Genomic DNA, 13,583 nt, shown 5'->3' with positions numbered 1-13,583 from the left:
TATTCACACCTCTTTGTAACCAGAAAATTAAAACACAGGCAGTGGGTAACGACAGACTTTAATGATACACCTGGTTAGTACTTAGCGACCATCTTTCAGGCTCAAAATGAATGCCAAATCACCCTGGCTATTGCATTCCTTGTAGTTATCATCCCTTCTCCTTTTCAGAACACATCTTTCTGACAGCGGCCCACAGCTACTATTTCCTTTTCATTCTCTGAAGTGCAGAGCACTACAAATACATCATTTCGCTTTGCTGCAGTCCTTTCTGTCCCTTTGATCATCTCCTTTACACCTTCTGCATTTCTCATGTGCAGTACATCAAAAGAGAGCAGCAAGTAGGTTTTTCCAGGGACAGAATCCCAGCTGGCATAGACAGCACAAATGCCAGTGCAGTCAGAAACATTGCTGGATTTAAGCCAGCTAAAATTCTGTCCCTAGTATGTATCTCAAAATGCCTTAAAATTCAATAAAAGCTTTACAATTCTCTTTTTTGAGTACTGACTGCTGCCTCAGGAATTCCCTTGTGAAAGTATTAACCTCAATTGCAATTCACTACTTTGTGACTCGAAGAGTAAACAATGAATGATGCTCCTTTCCTCCTTCCATTTGTTGTGACCCCTTAAAAATGGTTTATGCTGCTAAGAAGTAATTTTTCTAATAGTACTCAGACTGGATGTTTGCTTCCTGTATTTTACAAACTCAAACCTTTGCATTTGGCTCATCTTAGCTGAACATTTTTGTGTCCATTCATAAAACTTGATTATAAAACTTTCAAATGCTTTAAACCTAAGCAATTTCTTTGTTTCTACACTGCAAGTATGGCCTTTCCCAGCTCAGAGACTGCCAGTGAAGGAAGGTGGGAAGAGCTGCAAAGGAGGTGGTGTTAGACTTGGGGTGATGGACAATCCTGGCACTTGGCTTCTCTGAGGGTTCGGCTCCCTCTGAACACTGCACAGTGCCCGGGAGCACAGAGATCTGAAAAACTTGTAAATACCCTGAAGAAATACCAGTTGTCCTGTTTCACTGAAGCCCAGAGCTAAAGTAACACATTCAATATCCCAATATTCAAAATTGAAGTTAGTTAATTCTGTATTTCCCTGGCTAATGATCCGAGCAGTTGGCATTCCTTTAGCTCTACTCTCCCTCATAGATAAAGAAAAAAAATTGTTTCTCTCACATGACTGAGTATCTTGGATCTGATGTAGTGTATGATACTGGTAAGATTAACACACACAATTTTACCATTGCAGAAGCTGACAGTCCCATTCCTTACCCAGCTGGCAGAAGACGTGAACTGGGAAAAGGGATTTTCTCTGCAATTTTCTTGCATTGAGAATTGTTCCAGACTAGTAAGAGCTACTCTTTTCTCTCCACAGAAATCTCACCCTGTTAAATTGATCTTGTGACAGCCAAATCCACATTTCAGCTACATCAGTAGGAAGTGCTGTGGGCAGGGCAATGCCCCTGAGAGGAGAGCATTTCTTAGTTCATGGGATGATGAAACATACGTGAACTCTCCGTGCTTCTGAGCAATTTCTCTGCGCCTCAGTCTGATGTTGCACTGCCTCAGTACCGCTTACTTCTCTCTTGGGAAAGAAATCACTGCTCCTTAAAAAAAAAAGGGGATAAAAAGCAGAAGGGCTTCAGTGGAGCAGACATAGAAGAGCAGATGCTAACTAACCCCAAAACTTCAGAGGCATTCATTGACATGTACCCCAACAATTACACTTTAAACTGTTTCTAAATCCACAAAAACTTTTGTATACATCCATATAGAACAGTTTATGTTGCTCAAGCACCAGTTTTCCTTTTGATTAATGAAGAAATAAAAATGCAAACTACCTCCAGACAACCAGCACACAAGCGAGCAAACCGCCCAATTGTGCCTTAATAAAGCTTCTCCCTCTCCCCTCCCTGCCTGCTCAAATTCACTTGTTTTAGATGAGTGCATGAAGTCACCAAAAGGCAGATTAATTTCAAAGTTTCATGGCTTTTTCTTTTTTTTTTAAATGCCTGTGAGGACCGAGTCAGACTAACAAACTCACCAGGAAAGGATAAAACATTCACCCTGCCCAAAGCAAAAATGCCTAGAACTTTCTCCCCTCCCTTCCTTCTTTCCCCCGTCCCCGCCTCCCTCCCCTCCCACATCTCTCCCGCCTCCCCTGAGCCAGCGTTACCTAATTTCCACACAAACACGCAGTTTCTGTCAGCATCACCTCCACGCAGCTCTGGCCTTGTGTCCGGTCACATCTTGGTATAGGGGAGCAGAGGTGACGAGCTACTACTGAGGGGTTCTGCAAGGTAATCAACTTGTTGGATTTTTGCTTTTTGTTTGTAATGCCTTACTAATGGTTAAGTAGATGGACCAAGAAAAACTCCTGGCAAACTGCCTTGCTGGAATTTGTTGAAGTAGAAAAACCTACTTTTCTACAATACAAAAAATACGAACTCAGGAATAGATTTTAAAACATTTTGGCTTGCTTGCTTCCTGCAGGGAAACAGATGTAGTTTTTGAGATCAAGATCTAATTTCAAATATGTAATCACTAGAATTTCTTTTAGGCATGGGTGCCAGTTGTATGTGTTTAAACACACGTATGCGTTGTGATTGAGTTTCAGTTGATCACATTGGACAGGTTTAGCAAGCAGCAGTCCCCTGGGACCCTGCTCCAGCTGTTTCACTCAGCTCCCCACCACCGGCTGTGTCTGAATTCTTTGTATCTTCCTGTATCTTTTGCAGGCTCGAAATTGCCAAGATGTTTCTGATTCTTTCTCTGGTCACTGGGCTCACCCTGTCTGCCTCTGGTGTCATGACAGACAAGGAAACTGACCCACGCCAGGAGTCACTGCATGAAATACAGAAACAAGTGAACGACCTCTGGCAGAATTTGCTCTACCCAGTAACACGTGGTAATGACACTGATGGGATGATTTACACCACTTGTGAAATGAAGCCCAGCTCCAGAATAGATGCTGACAAGCCACAAGTGACTGGACAAGTCTTATTCAGGCAGAGTTACTCATATGGAAGACTGGAAGCCTTATTTTACTTGGATGGGTTTCCATTGGATAACAACCAATCCAGCAGAGCTATACACATCCACGAGCTTGGAGACCTCAGCAATGGCTGTGATTCTACAGGGGGACACTATAACCCTTTCAGAGTGAATCACCCTCGGCACCCAGGAGATTTTGGCAACTTTCTTCCTAAAGAAGGCAAAATCAGAAAATACAAAACAAACCTCCTTGCCACAGTCTTTGGTCCGTATTCCATCATGGGCAGATCTGTGGTGATCCACGAGCAGGAAGATGACATGGGCAAGGGCAATAATAAGGCCAGTTTGGAAAATGGAAATGCTGGGAAACGTCTGGCTTGCTGTGTGATTGGGATAAGCAACAAGAACTTGTGGGAAGAGAAGCTGCCTGAGGTTATGGACAAGAAGAAGAGAGGGCTCAACAGAAGAACATACAACCAGGCTTAGGGGAAGTCCAAAGTGCCAGCTACAGCCTGGGCAGCACAAAGTAACTCGGGCTGTGCTGTTGCCCACCAAGATATATGGCTAAAGGATTCCTATTTGCTTGCTCCTCTATGAAATGTATATCACTGTTGTAGAGCTTCCTTTATGTAAGCCATCAATAAAACCAGCATCAGCTCAACACTGTGAATGTTTTCTTGAAGGAGAAAAGATCCCCTTTGATGCAGTTTGGAAGTTGAATGTATGTAAGCAAGAGTGCAGATGGATAGGGTGCGTGGGCTAAAGAATCTGTGCCCTGCAAGGGCCTTTTAAGGGATTGTTAGATACTAAAGGAAAAAAGTACAAATTTGCCTCTCATTAGACACTCTTCTGTAGTTAGGTGCCAACTTGAAAGCAGAAAGGTCTCCATGCTGTTAACAGTGTTGGGTGTTGTGTTGCAAGACCTTGGTAGTGGACTTCCCCTAGAAATAAGGGGAAGTACAGAAATTTCTGTGTTGAACTTGAGATCCATCGTGTTATTCTGCTTCTGTAAGTCTCCAGTCTGTTCCTGTTAGTACCAAAGTTATATACAAAAGTTATAAAGCTGCTTAGGTAATGATGATAAAGTTAGCAGATCAGGGAGAAATATTATTTTCAAAGCAAAAAAATACTGAGTATTTTACTTCATACAAAACTGTAGGAACAAAGTCAGTTTGGGCTGGGAGAAGTGACGGTGAAAAGATTTAAGTAAGATAATTTTCAGATTTAAAACTTTCACTTAAAAAGGCTTTACTTCTTAAATTTAATACAACTCAGAATATTAAAACACCACCCCATGGCTATCATTCATCTAATACTAAGAAGAGAAAAGGAAACAGAAGAGAAAAGCAGGTAGAACAAGTGTATCAGTAAATAGTTTTATTAAAGATGACAAAATTTATTAATATAGTTTAACCACATTGTGCTGTTAATCCAAGCAGCAACAAAAGACTAGTTTGCAAATAAATTAAACTGCATAATTTAGAAAGCAAACTACAAAACAGAAGCTATCTTTTAGATAGCTTAAACAAAATGCTATCTTTTAGAAATGCAGCAGATTTTCAACTTAATCTCAGTTAAGATTTTGAAATACATTCCTGAGCTCATAGGGATTAAAGAAATTCCACTGTCTTTATTATACAAATTCCCATATGCTTAAAAATAGTCTCACTTAGAAAAGAAGCAGCATTCTAAAAGATGCTTCTTAATCTGTCATTTTCACACACTTATTTTACAAATTCAGTTAACATTATTTTTCCAATAACCACATTATCATACTTTCAAATGAAATCTTTCTCACACATAATGCATGACTTGACCTTTAGGTACAACAACCTCCTTAAAATGAGTTTGTGAAATGCAGCTTCCCCATACTCGTGCTACAAAATTCCCTTCCCAGTTTTCTTCCCCAAAGCCCAACACCAAAAAGGCTTACATGTCTGGTTGTGATTTCTGCACTTCTAAAGTAGGAGAAAAAGGGAACACAGGTCTTAAAAAACAAAACCAACCCCTCCAAATCTAAGGTAGAGTTGAGTCCACAAAAAACCACAAATTTACTGGGGAAAAAAAAAAATCATTGCTATATTAGCACAACGATATCAATTAAAGCAATATCCAAGGAAGATACTGACAGGAATATTTAATTACTTATCACCTAGTGCAGCAACAATGTCTTACTTTTACAAGTCTCCTTGCTTTGAAGTCTTGTGTTCCTGGGAGAAAACTAAAAATGTAGCTGGAATACACATTTGCTAGAAGAGAAAGGAAAGGGCCAGTATTGCAGCAGTGGCATGCCACTGGAAATGAGGTTTTCAGGGATCTATGTATCTTACTGGAATTTAGTGATTGCAAAGATTTAAAAATTACATCTAAGAGGGGGAATGGTGTGAGGACATTTACCAAGATTCCCTAATTGTTGGGTTGTACACCAGTATGGTCTCACAGAAAAGACATCCTGAAAAGAATCAGCACATGAGGCACGAACAAGCTGTAGATCCAGCACTGCTCCAACCTTACACCAAGCTCTTCATTAACTAATAGCATTAACTGGCTGTTAAGGGACTGTGAGCAAAATACTCATTCTCACATCTCTGGGTCAGGAAAGACACAGGGCAGGGAAATAGTAAAATACCCTCAGTGTTTCTGAGCTCAACACATGAAATCTTGACCTTATTTGCTTGCCTCAGTTCTGACTGCACTGATATTTAGCTATGTTCAGGATCAGTCTGTGAAGGATGGAAAAAATACATCTCAAACAAAATGCTACTTCATGTGACATTCAGGCATTACAAAAAATCCTGCACATTCTCCTGGAGATTTTAGTCTCTACAGCTATTTTTCTTCTGACTGTCATGAAAATGAGTCAGTAATGCAGTCAGTTAGAATTACTGGGAACATCTTAACACTCTTTCAAATATTTAAACTCTTGGGGTTTTTTCAGGTAATGAGGAATTTTAATGGGGCACAAGATAACAAAATAAAAACTTTTACTGCTTCATGTCTGTAATGCGCTTAACTATTTATAAAACTTTTGTTCCTAAAGACTGCTGCTTAACATCAGTGGAATGCTGCAATGTCCAATTACCCTTAAAGACAAAGTACACATATTTGAAGAGCACTCTAAGTATGGCTTTGTATCCTGCAGACAGACACTGAAAGGGTTACACAGATGCACCTGCTAGGGAAAACACATGAGAATGGAGACAAGCCACATTTTTCACCTTCTGACTATGACTCCTTATATTTATATGTAATAATTTACATACAGCCTTTCTCCTGCTGAATACAAACTGTTCATGGGCTCTGACACCTTGATTATGGCAGCACCTGCTACCTCATCTTACACATACAGAAGAGTTTGTCAGTACTGCTAATATAAACTCTCTTTATGCAGTAGCTGACAAGTGGGCTGTAAAAACTTGCAGCTGGCAGTTATTTGTCAAAGAAGTACTCAGTCTGGGAGGGATTTCCCTTTTTATTAGTAGTATTTTATTAAATTTGCTTTAATTCTCTCTGATTGGTTTCAAGCTCTAGGAGTGAGAAATGAACATTTACAGACAATTAGGTCCCAAGCCAGCAGAAAAATTGCCTTGACGGCTGCTGGCCCTCAGAAGTTCCACAGCTGCAGAGACTATTCCTTATGCTACAAACAGGAGAGGAAAGACCTGCCTCCCCTTCCCCAACAGCTGCTAACTTCAATGTTAAGCATTCCCTCGTTGCTGCCTTCCTAGAAGCAGAGTGGCACAGCTCCAGCACCAGGACCAAGCTAGGGAATGACACAGCAGCTCCCTTTCCCCCAGTTATTATAGGAATGTTTATCTATGACAAACCTCTTCAAGAGAAGAAGTTTAAAAAAGTGGCAACAATACAAATAATCCTTCTATCGTAACATAGACTGGTGAAATGAGGAGGAAAGGAAGAGTTACCCTTAATTGCAAGTAATAAGAAAATAAAAAAGACATAAAATTCCTTTAGAAAGGAGAGCACAGATGGACTAGGCTGAAACCTATCACCCATTAACCAAGCCCAAGGGCCCATTCCAGCTCCTGTGAGTAGAGGAATGCAATTCCAGAAACTGACAGCCAAGTAAGCTGGACAGGACATCACTGGTTCTCCTCTTGCTGTTTTCTCTGCTTTAGAACAGCATTGCTGTTTCTTACAGTAAGACTTCTGGCTTCTCTGATGATGTTTCCTTCAGAGCTTCATTAAATTGGGCTCTCAGTATCTGGTGAAATAACTTGCTTCATTTTCATGAGATGAGCTGGGAGAGGAAAGGAAAAATTTTGTACAGTTGACAAAATACAAAGGTATAACAGTTTGTAATGAGAGAACTATATACATGCAGGGATGGTTTTCAGAAACTTCCTGTAAGGGAACAGTGATCTTATGCTATGGCTGTACTGACAGTCACTGTATGTAAAGAGAAGCAGAACGCAGTCTGAGAAAGAAGCAAAAGCTCACAGCCTTAAGATGCTTCTCTATTTATCACTCCAAATTTTTCATCCTTGAGAGACATTTCTCAACATTAAAATACAGTCCAGCACTAGGACCATACATGTTTCAGGAGCCTAGTGATAACAAGATAAATCATTATCACTGGCCTCTTTCCTACACTAATGTAAATGACATCAATCTATATAGAAACTTCAAATCATTACAGAAAGCCAACATGACTAAACCTCATCATTAATTCTTTCCCGTAGGTAATTTATGGTTTTGCTACACTACAGCTAGAACTAACAGAAAAACATTTTTAAAAAGAATTATTAACAGTTCAGTATAAAATAACCAACCCTACAGCACAATATTTTACTGATCATATCTGCAGCAGCACAGACACTGCACAAGGATTACAGTGAGATGCTCGAGGGCCTGGATTTCATACCTCAAGCCAAACTGTTATCCAAATATTCACGGTTTTCAGCAGCATCAGATGGTTTCTTGTTTTCAGATTCAGAGAGCTCCTCAAAGCTGTTATTTGTGTCTGCAGTTTGAACACTGAGCCCTCCATGCCTTCCAGCATCCTCAGTATGCACCACATCCATGGTGCTGCTGTTTTGATCCTCTCTTTTATTTGGAATTTCACAATCTCTCTCTAAGGTTTTGTCATTGTCTTTCAGGGCCTCAGTTTCACCAGTTCGTTCATTCTCAGAGTTTGAGGGATCTGTGGGGTCAGATGGATCAGGGCTGGAAAGTGGGAACTCTGCCTCTGATGAATCATTAAGCTCTGCTTCAACTCCCACGTTCTGCTCCCCCACAGGAGCGCCTCCTCTTTTCCCTTCCAGTTCTGCAACTGTCAGTTTAATTATCTGACTTCCAAGCTTGTTTATGTCTTCTTCCTCAGAAGGTAGCTGGGGTAATGAAGGGTAAAAATGTTTATTTTGGATTCTGTTATTTAAGTTTGTTCCCTCTGGAGCCACAGATTCAGTTGCAACAGCATAAGTTTCATCACGTTCTCCCTTCTGTTCTGCTGAAAGAGAAATGGAAGAGCAGGACACTCAAATAATTTGGAGGCATATTTGTTATATATCTGATCTGAAGATATTACTACCAGTGCTGGATCACAGAGATGTTTATCTCAGTAAGGAATTTTTAAGAGTGCTTCCCCATCCCTCCCAGGCCTATTTCTTAGACAATAAACCATCAACCCTAAGTTTCTTGCTGGACCTGGCCCTGTTTTGGAACTCCTCTTTTCCTAATACCAACAATTCTAAAAGCCAGACAGTACCATACTCATACTGTAGAACAGCAAGGTCAGGAAAACTTTTCTAGGGGAATATCAACTCCAAGCAAGGCACTTAGCTATGGAAATTTTTGGCATAGCTTACCATCAATCCCCCCATCACTACCAGTTTCAGGGGTTAACACAAGCTCCATTTATCTGGAGCTTTTCACAGGTTTTCATCCAATAATGAGTTTTGTTATTGTTCCTCCAACACTTCTCCAAACATAAAATATTATTTTGATTAGGGTAACAGTGTAAAACGAAGCAGCAGCACAAGAATTTTAAGTATAGCATTATACTAAAATGCAAACACTGAGAAAAGAATCAAAATAGAGAAAAAATCAAGGTGCAAACAAACACCCTTGTGAAAAATGTCCTTTAATGTGTCCATTAAAGGCAGGAAGCCTCATTTAAAAAAAGCTTGCAAAGTAAAGTAAGAAAAATTAGCAAATGCCAAAAATAAGTCTGCCCTGAGAGCTTAAAATTACTCTTGTTGTACAGACACATTTCATTTTAGTATTTAAGAATTTACTCCATTTTTCTCACAGGAATCCTGCTTCACACAAGAATGGGACTGCCTGGCTGCAGAGGACCAGCCTACTCTCTCTATCATACCTGCCTCACTTAGAATTTGGGAGCCACTGAGTGAATGAGACCAGGGCTGGCACCAGGGGAACAGACACTCTTTCTGCCATCAACAAAGCTAGGAATGCAACTCTGAAGAGCTGAAATTTAAGTCTGTGGAAAAGGCAGGGATAAATTAACTTTCAAAAGGTGATCACTCACTGGATCTAAGCCTCATTATCTGAGAAGTCAGCTGGAAAACTAGGAGCTTGATGTGCAGTACTGCTCTGCTTGTGCTGTACATCAAAGTGCTCCAAATGAGCCAAAATGTATGTACCTCCAACTAGCACTCCAAATTAGCAGGGACTCTACCTTCCTCTTTGCATGCCTCAGTTTCCTCCCTCTAACAGTAGAAAACCACCAACCTATCACCTTGCTGCACTCTTCTGAAGATAAATTGTCTCAAAGCACTAAATCACCAGAGAAAAGTTCATAGAAGAACAGCACTGCTTTCTTCAGGGAATGCCTGAAACAGCACCCAGGCAGTACAGCAGGGACAAGGCATTCAACAATGGAGGGGAAAATCCCTGAGCAGCTGTTCATTAGCAGCTGAGATGCTCAGGTACAATCCATCCCATGACACTATCCATCCTGTGCTGTGGATAAAGGGAGATTTCATGGCACAAGACAGGCTTTAATTCATATGATTGTACTCTGTCATTATGCATGTTCTCACAGGAACTGCACAGTAGATCCTACAGACATCCACCATCCAGCTTAACTGAAACAATGATAACAAGTGCAGATTAAAGGAGGCTTTGATGAGACCAGGGTAAGCAGATAGACTGGATAAAAAAAGCCTGCAAAAGCCCTCTGATTATCTACAGATCTAGCCAGAGCAACACTTGATGCATTATAAAAAGTTCTGATGAAGAGTAAGTGTTTGTTCAAAAGCTAAGACGATTTCTTGAGTTAAACAGGTATCAAATGCTACTCTTTAAAAGGCCACAACTGGCCAATGTGACATGAGATCTAATACATAACAATAAGTAAGAATTTCATTGTTATTGTGGTTATCAACTGTTTTCACTCAACCGATCATTCAATTAACAGGAAAATAAGAGTGGTTTTGGTTTTATTTCAGTAATACTTTAACCAAGAGCATACTTGTTGGATGAATGATGGTGGAAGAACACACTCCTGTTTTCTTCCAGTTGTCAAGGTACCCCAGATTTTGGAGGTACATGGTATAGATGAAAATTTGCAATATGCACCAAGTTCTTAAACCTCAAGAGCAGTCATTCTCTGTGCAGAGTGGTACAAAACATATCTGGGTACCATTCCCATACAGATACTGACTGCAGAGGAGTTGTGTTACTCCAAGCACAGGGATATGCCCTACAGCTGAAAACACACTGCTTCCTTTTCAGGCTTTGAAGGGAAAATGGCAGCCCCAAACATCCTTCAGAAAAAGCATCTGGAACATCTGGAGCAGCAGGTGTTGTGTCACCTACTACTAGAAACTATGGTGTCCCCTGCACAGCTGGTTGTAGATATGTGCTTATTTATGCCACCAAAAAGTTGACCCAATTTAATTATTACAGAGGTAACTTTTGTCTCAGTTCTCACTGCAGGTTATCAGACATATGGGGACACAGGTAAGGGGAAACCCAAGCTGTTAGTGTAGGCAGAACAGTAATTTCTTAACCTGCTTCAGTTTAATGACAGAATTTCTATAGGATGGTCATGGGATTGAGAGGAGAAAAGAAGGAGATGATCTACTGGGAGCTGATTCTCCCTATGACTGCCACAGGTCTAATCCTGGTCTGTCCTTTCCTATCCAAGGCTGTTTACTTCTGCTCTTCTCTTCCCCTGCTTATCTTTCTGTTCCTGCTCCATATCCCCTTCTTTATCCAGTCCCTATACTCACTGTGCCCATTTCTCATCCACCTTTGAATATTTTTTAATCACATCCTGCTTTCACTGCCAATATTCTGATTTCTCACTCCTGTGCTCTGACCTCTGCTCAGCCACATGCAAGTCCCTCCTCACTCAGACTTCCATGGACTTTGTCAAACCCCATCTACTCGAGTCCTGATCTTGGCCTTTCTTCCCACTCTGCTCCAGGTTTTTTTCCCCTCTAAGTTTACTTTATCTCAAAGGAACGGTGCATACAGAGTTTTACCAGCACTGATGGCACAAAGTAAGCTCAACAGAATAACTTGTTTGTTTTTAGCAGATAAGATTTGTAAGTGAATCATGTAGAAAGAGGTAGAAACTCCAGACTGCTTCCTCAGGCTGGAAACCTTTTCCCTAGATTTCCAATTCCTGTAATTGTAGATACAGGAAACACTTGCATATTGGGAAAAAACCAACCCAAATTCAAACATACAAAAGACAAACAGAGCCCACCAAAAACCCCACATGGTCATCAGTATTTAACACAAAAAAAAAAGTTATTTGCTATCTTAAAAAAAAAAAAAAAGCTGACGTAGAAAACACAACATGGAAAGCTTCAGCCCACAGTTAAGGTTTGGCAGTGCCACAAAGCAACAGCAAGAGGGTCTGATGAGATGTGACAGACAGATCAGACTCCCCATCTGACCAGCCTGTAATCACAACTGTAATACCAGCCTCACCTAGGACAAATATGGAAAGAAAAGAGCATAATGCCACCAAGTAAATACTTTCAATAACTGCAGATTTAATTAAAAATCAACTTTTAAGTAGGTAAAAGAATGAATATTTATGAGTTATTATTACTCACCAGAGAACTATTCATTACAGTTTCACTTCTTATTTTTAGCAAAAATATCAGCTGATCAAGATTATAAAAAAAGATCAGCCTTGCTGTCACATTTTATCAGATAATGACATGGACTATAAAGTCAAAATTAAGCCAGAATCTATTTAGTTTCAGGACTAACAAATAAATAGTTTATGATGCTTCATGGTTAGCTGAGAAAGATCTGGGCCTATCATAGTGTTATGCCCATTAAAGACTTGATCCAAATGCCAATAAGCAAATATAATAATCCATCTCCCATCCATTATGAAAATCTAAGGAAAAACAAATCAAGGTTATCAGCAACTGTCAAATACAGCTAAGCTTGACTTTGGAGGGATGTTAAAGCTTGCTGCTGGAGAAGGATTTTTAACAAAACATGTAAGACTATGAAAAAAGCAGTCAATTTCTCTGGGAAAATGAGTTGGGTATTTCAATTTACCATGTGCAATCAGGAAGCCATTCATCTAGACATCACCTATAATGCAGGAAAGTGCCAAACCAGTTCCACAGACTGCTTCCTACTGCGCATTTTAACTGAGGGGAAAAGTGCAGGAATCAGTTAACTGCAACACAGATGGCATGAATAACTTCACACAGTGTCATGTTATCTGGCAGGAAAATTCTCTGCGGTGTAAGACCTGATCCCTAGCCTTAGCAATCCATTCAGTAGTAACTTTTCAGTCATTTCTTTGCTATTTGTACTGGGACCATCTATCTGTTTTACTTGTGGATGATGTATTCAATATCTATGATCACTGAAACTTTGCCTTCTGCTATCCCAGCATGAAAATTACATTTTATTTGGAAAGAAATGAGTGCTCAGCTCTCATCATGTTCTTACGTCCCAGGTGCTCACCTTGTACTTCAGTTCTCTGAGGCTTATCAGCAAACACTGACAAGGGTGACCTGGAGCGCTGTATCACAGGCAGGGCTGGGTCACTGAATGTTATCGTGTCCTTCCCACCTGCAACAACCACACTGTTAGAGCTGCTGGCTCACCCATTACAACCACTGTGCATCAGTGATGTTCCCCACAAATTTTTAACAATGATACTGAAAAGTACAGAACAGGAAAAGCATCTCAAATGATCCTTTCACAGCATGGAAAAAGAAAATACTCTGTACTGGAGCCACAATATGCAAGGCAAAGGCAGAAAAGCTGCATGTTTTTATCTGCAGTACTGAGTAAAGGCCAGATTTTGAAAGACCAGGTGCTGTATGCAGCAAATTGAATCAGCAATTAGAATTCAGTTAAAAAGTAATAATCAGATCATACCAAAGTAATGGATCACTTGCATGCTATTACCAGCAAATGTTCAGCACTGACTCTTTACTCTCTATTATTCTGTTTCATGTGATACAACCAGGTTCATCATTATGTAGCTTTATGCTTCAGATTTACATATTATCCTGCAATGCTTCCTTAAAAAAACCCTAAAAACTTCGCATAATTAAGAACTGAGGGAGCAAACAAGTACACATTGCTGGGAAACAGGAGGGATTTTAATCTG

General features: G+C 40.2%; 2 protein-coding genes across 4 annotated transcripts in view; one reads left to right on the top strand and one right to left on the bottom strand.

Moving 5' to 3' along the window:
* Positions 1 to 2,174: 2,174 nt before the first annotated feature.
* On the top strand, positions 2,175 to 3,659 carry SOD3 (superoxide dismutase 3). Its single transcript, XM_036383123.1, has 2 exons — positions 2,175 to 2,304; positions 2,743 to 3,659. Exon 2 carries the CDS (start codon positions 2,759 to 2,761, stop codon positions 3,482 to 3,484), a length of 726 nt encoding a protein of 241 aa, XP_036239016.1. The 5' UTR covers positions 2,175 to 2,304; positions 2,743 to 2,758; the 3' UTR covers positions 3,485 to 3,659.
* Positions 3,660 to 4,360: 701 nt separating this feature from the next.
* Positions 4,361 to 13,583, bottom strand: part of CCDC149 (coiled-coil domain containing 149) — a 51,679-nt gene continuing 42,456 nt past the window's right edge. For 2 of the 3 annotated variants that reach the window (XM_036382312.2, XM_036382314.2), the window contains 3 exons: positions 12,929 to 13,036; positions 7,881 to 8,465; positions 4,361 to 7,256 (listed from right to left, as the gene is read on the bottom strand). In XM_036382312.2, the coding sequence (XP_036238205.1) occupies positions 7,882 to 8,465; positions 12,929 to 13,036 (692 nt within the window). In that variant the 3' untranslated portion in view covers positions 4,361 to 7,256; position 7,881. The remainder of the gene's footprint in view (positions 7,257 to 7,880; positions 8,466 to 12,928; positions 13,037 to 13,583) is intronic. The other variant, XM_036382313.2, reaches the window with a different exon arrangement.

This window comes from Molothrus ater, chromosome 4, assembly GCF_012460135.2.
Source record: "Molothrus ater isolate BHLD 08-10-18 breed brown headed cowbird chromosome 4, BPBGC_Mater_1.1, whole genome shotgun sequence".
NCBI lineage: Eukaryota > Metazoa > Chordata > Aves > Passeriformes > Icteridae > Molothrus > Molothrus ater.
The sequence above is the reverse complement of the archived record's forward strand: the minus strand, read 5'-3'. Positions and strand labels throughout refer to the sequence as shown.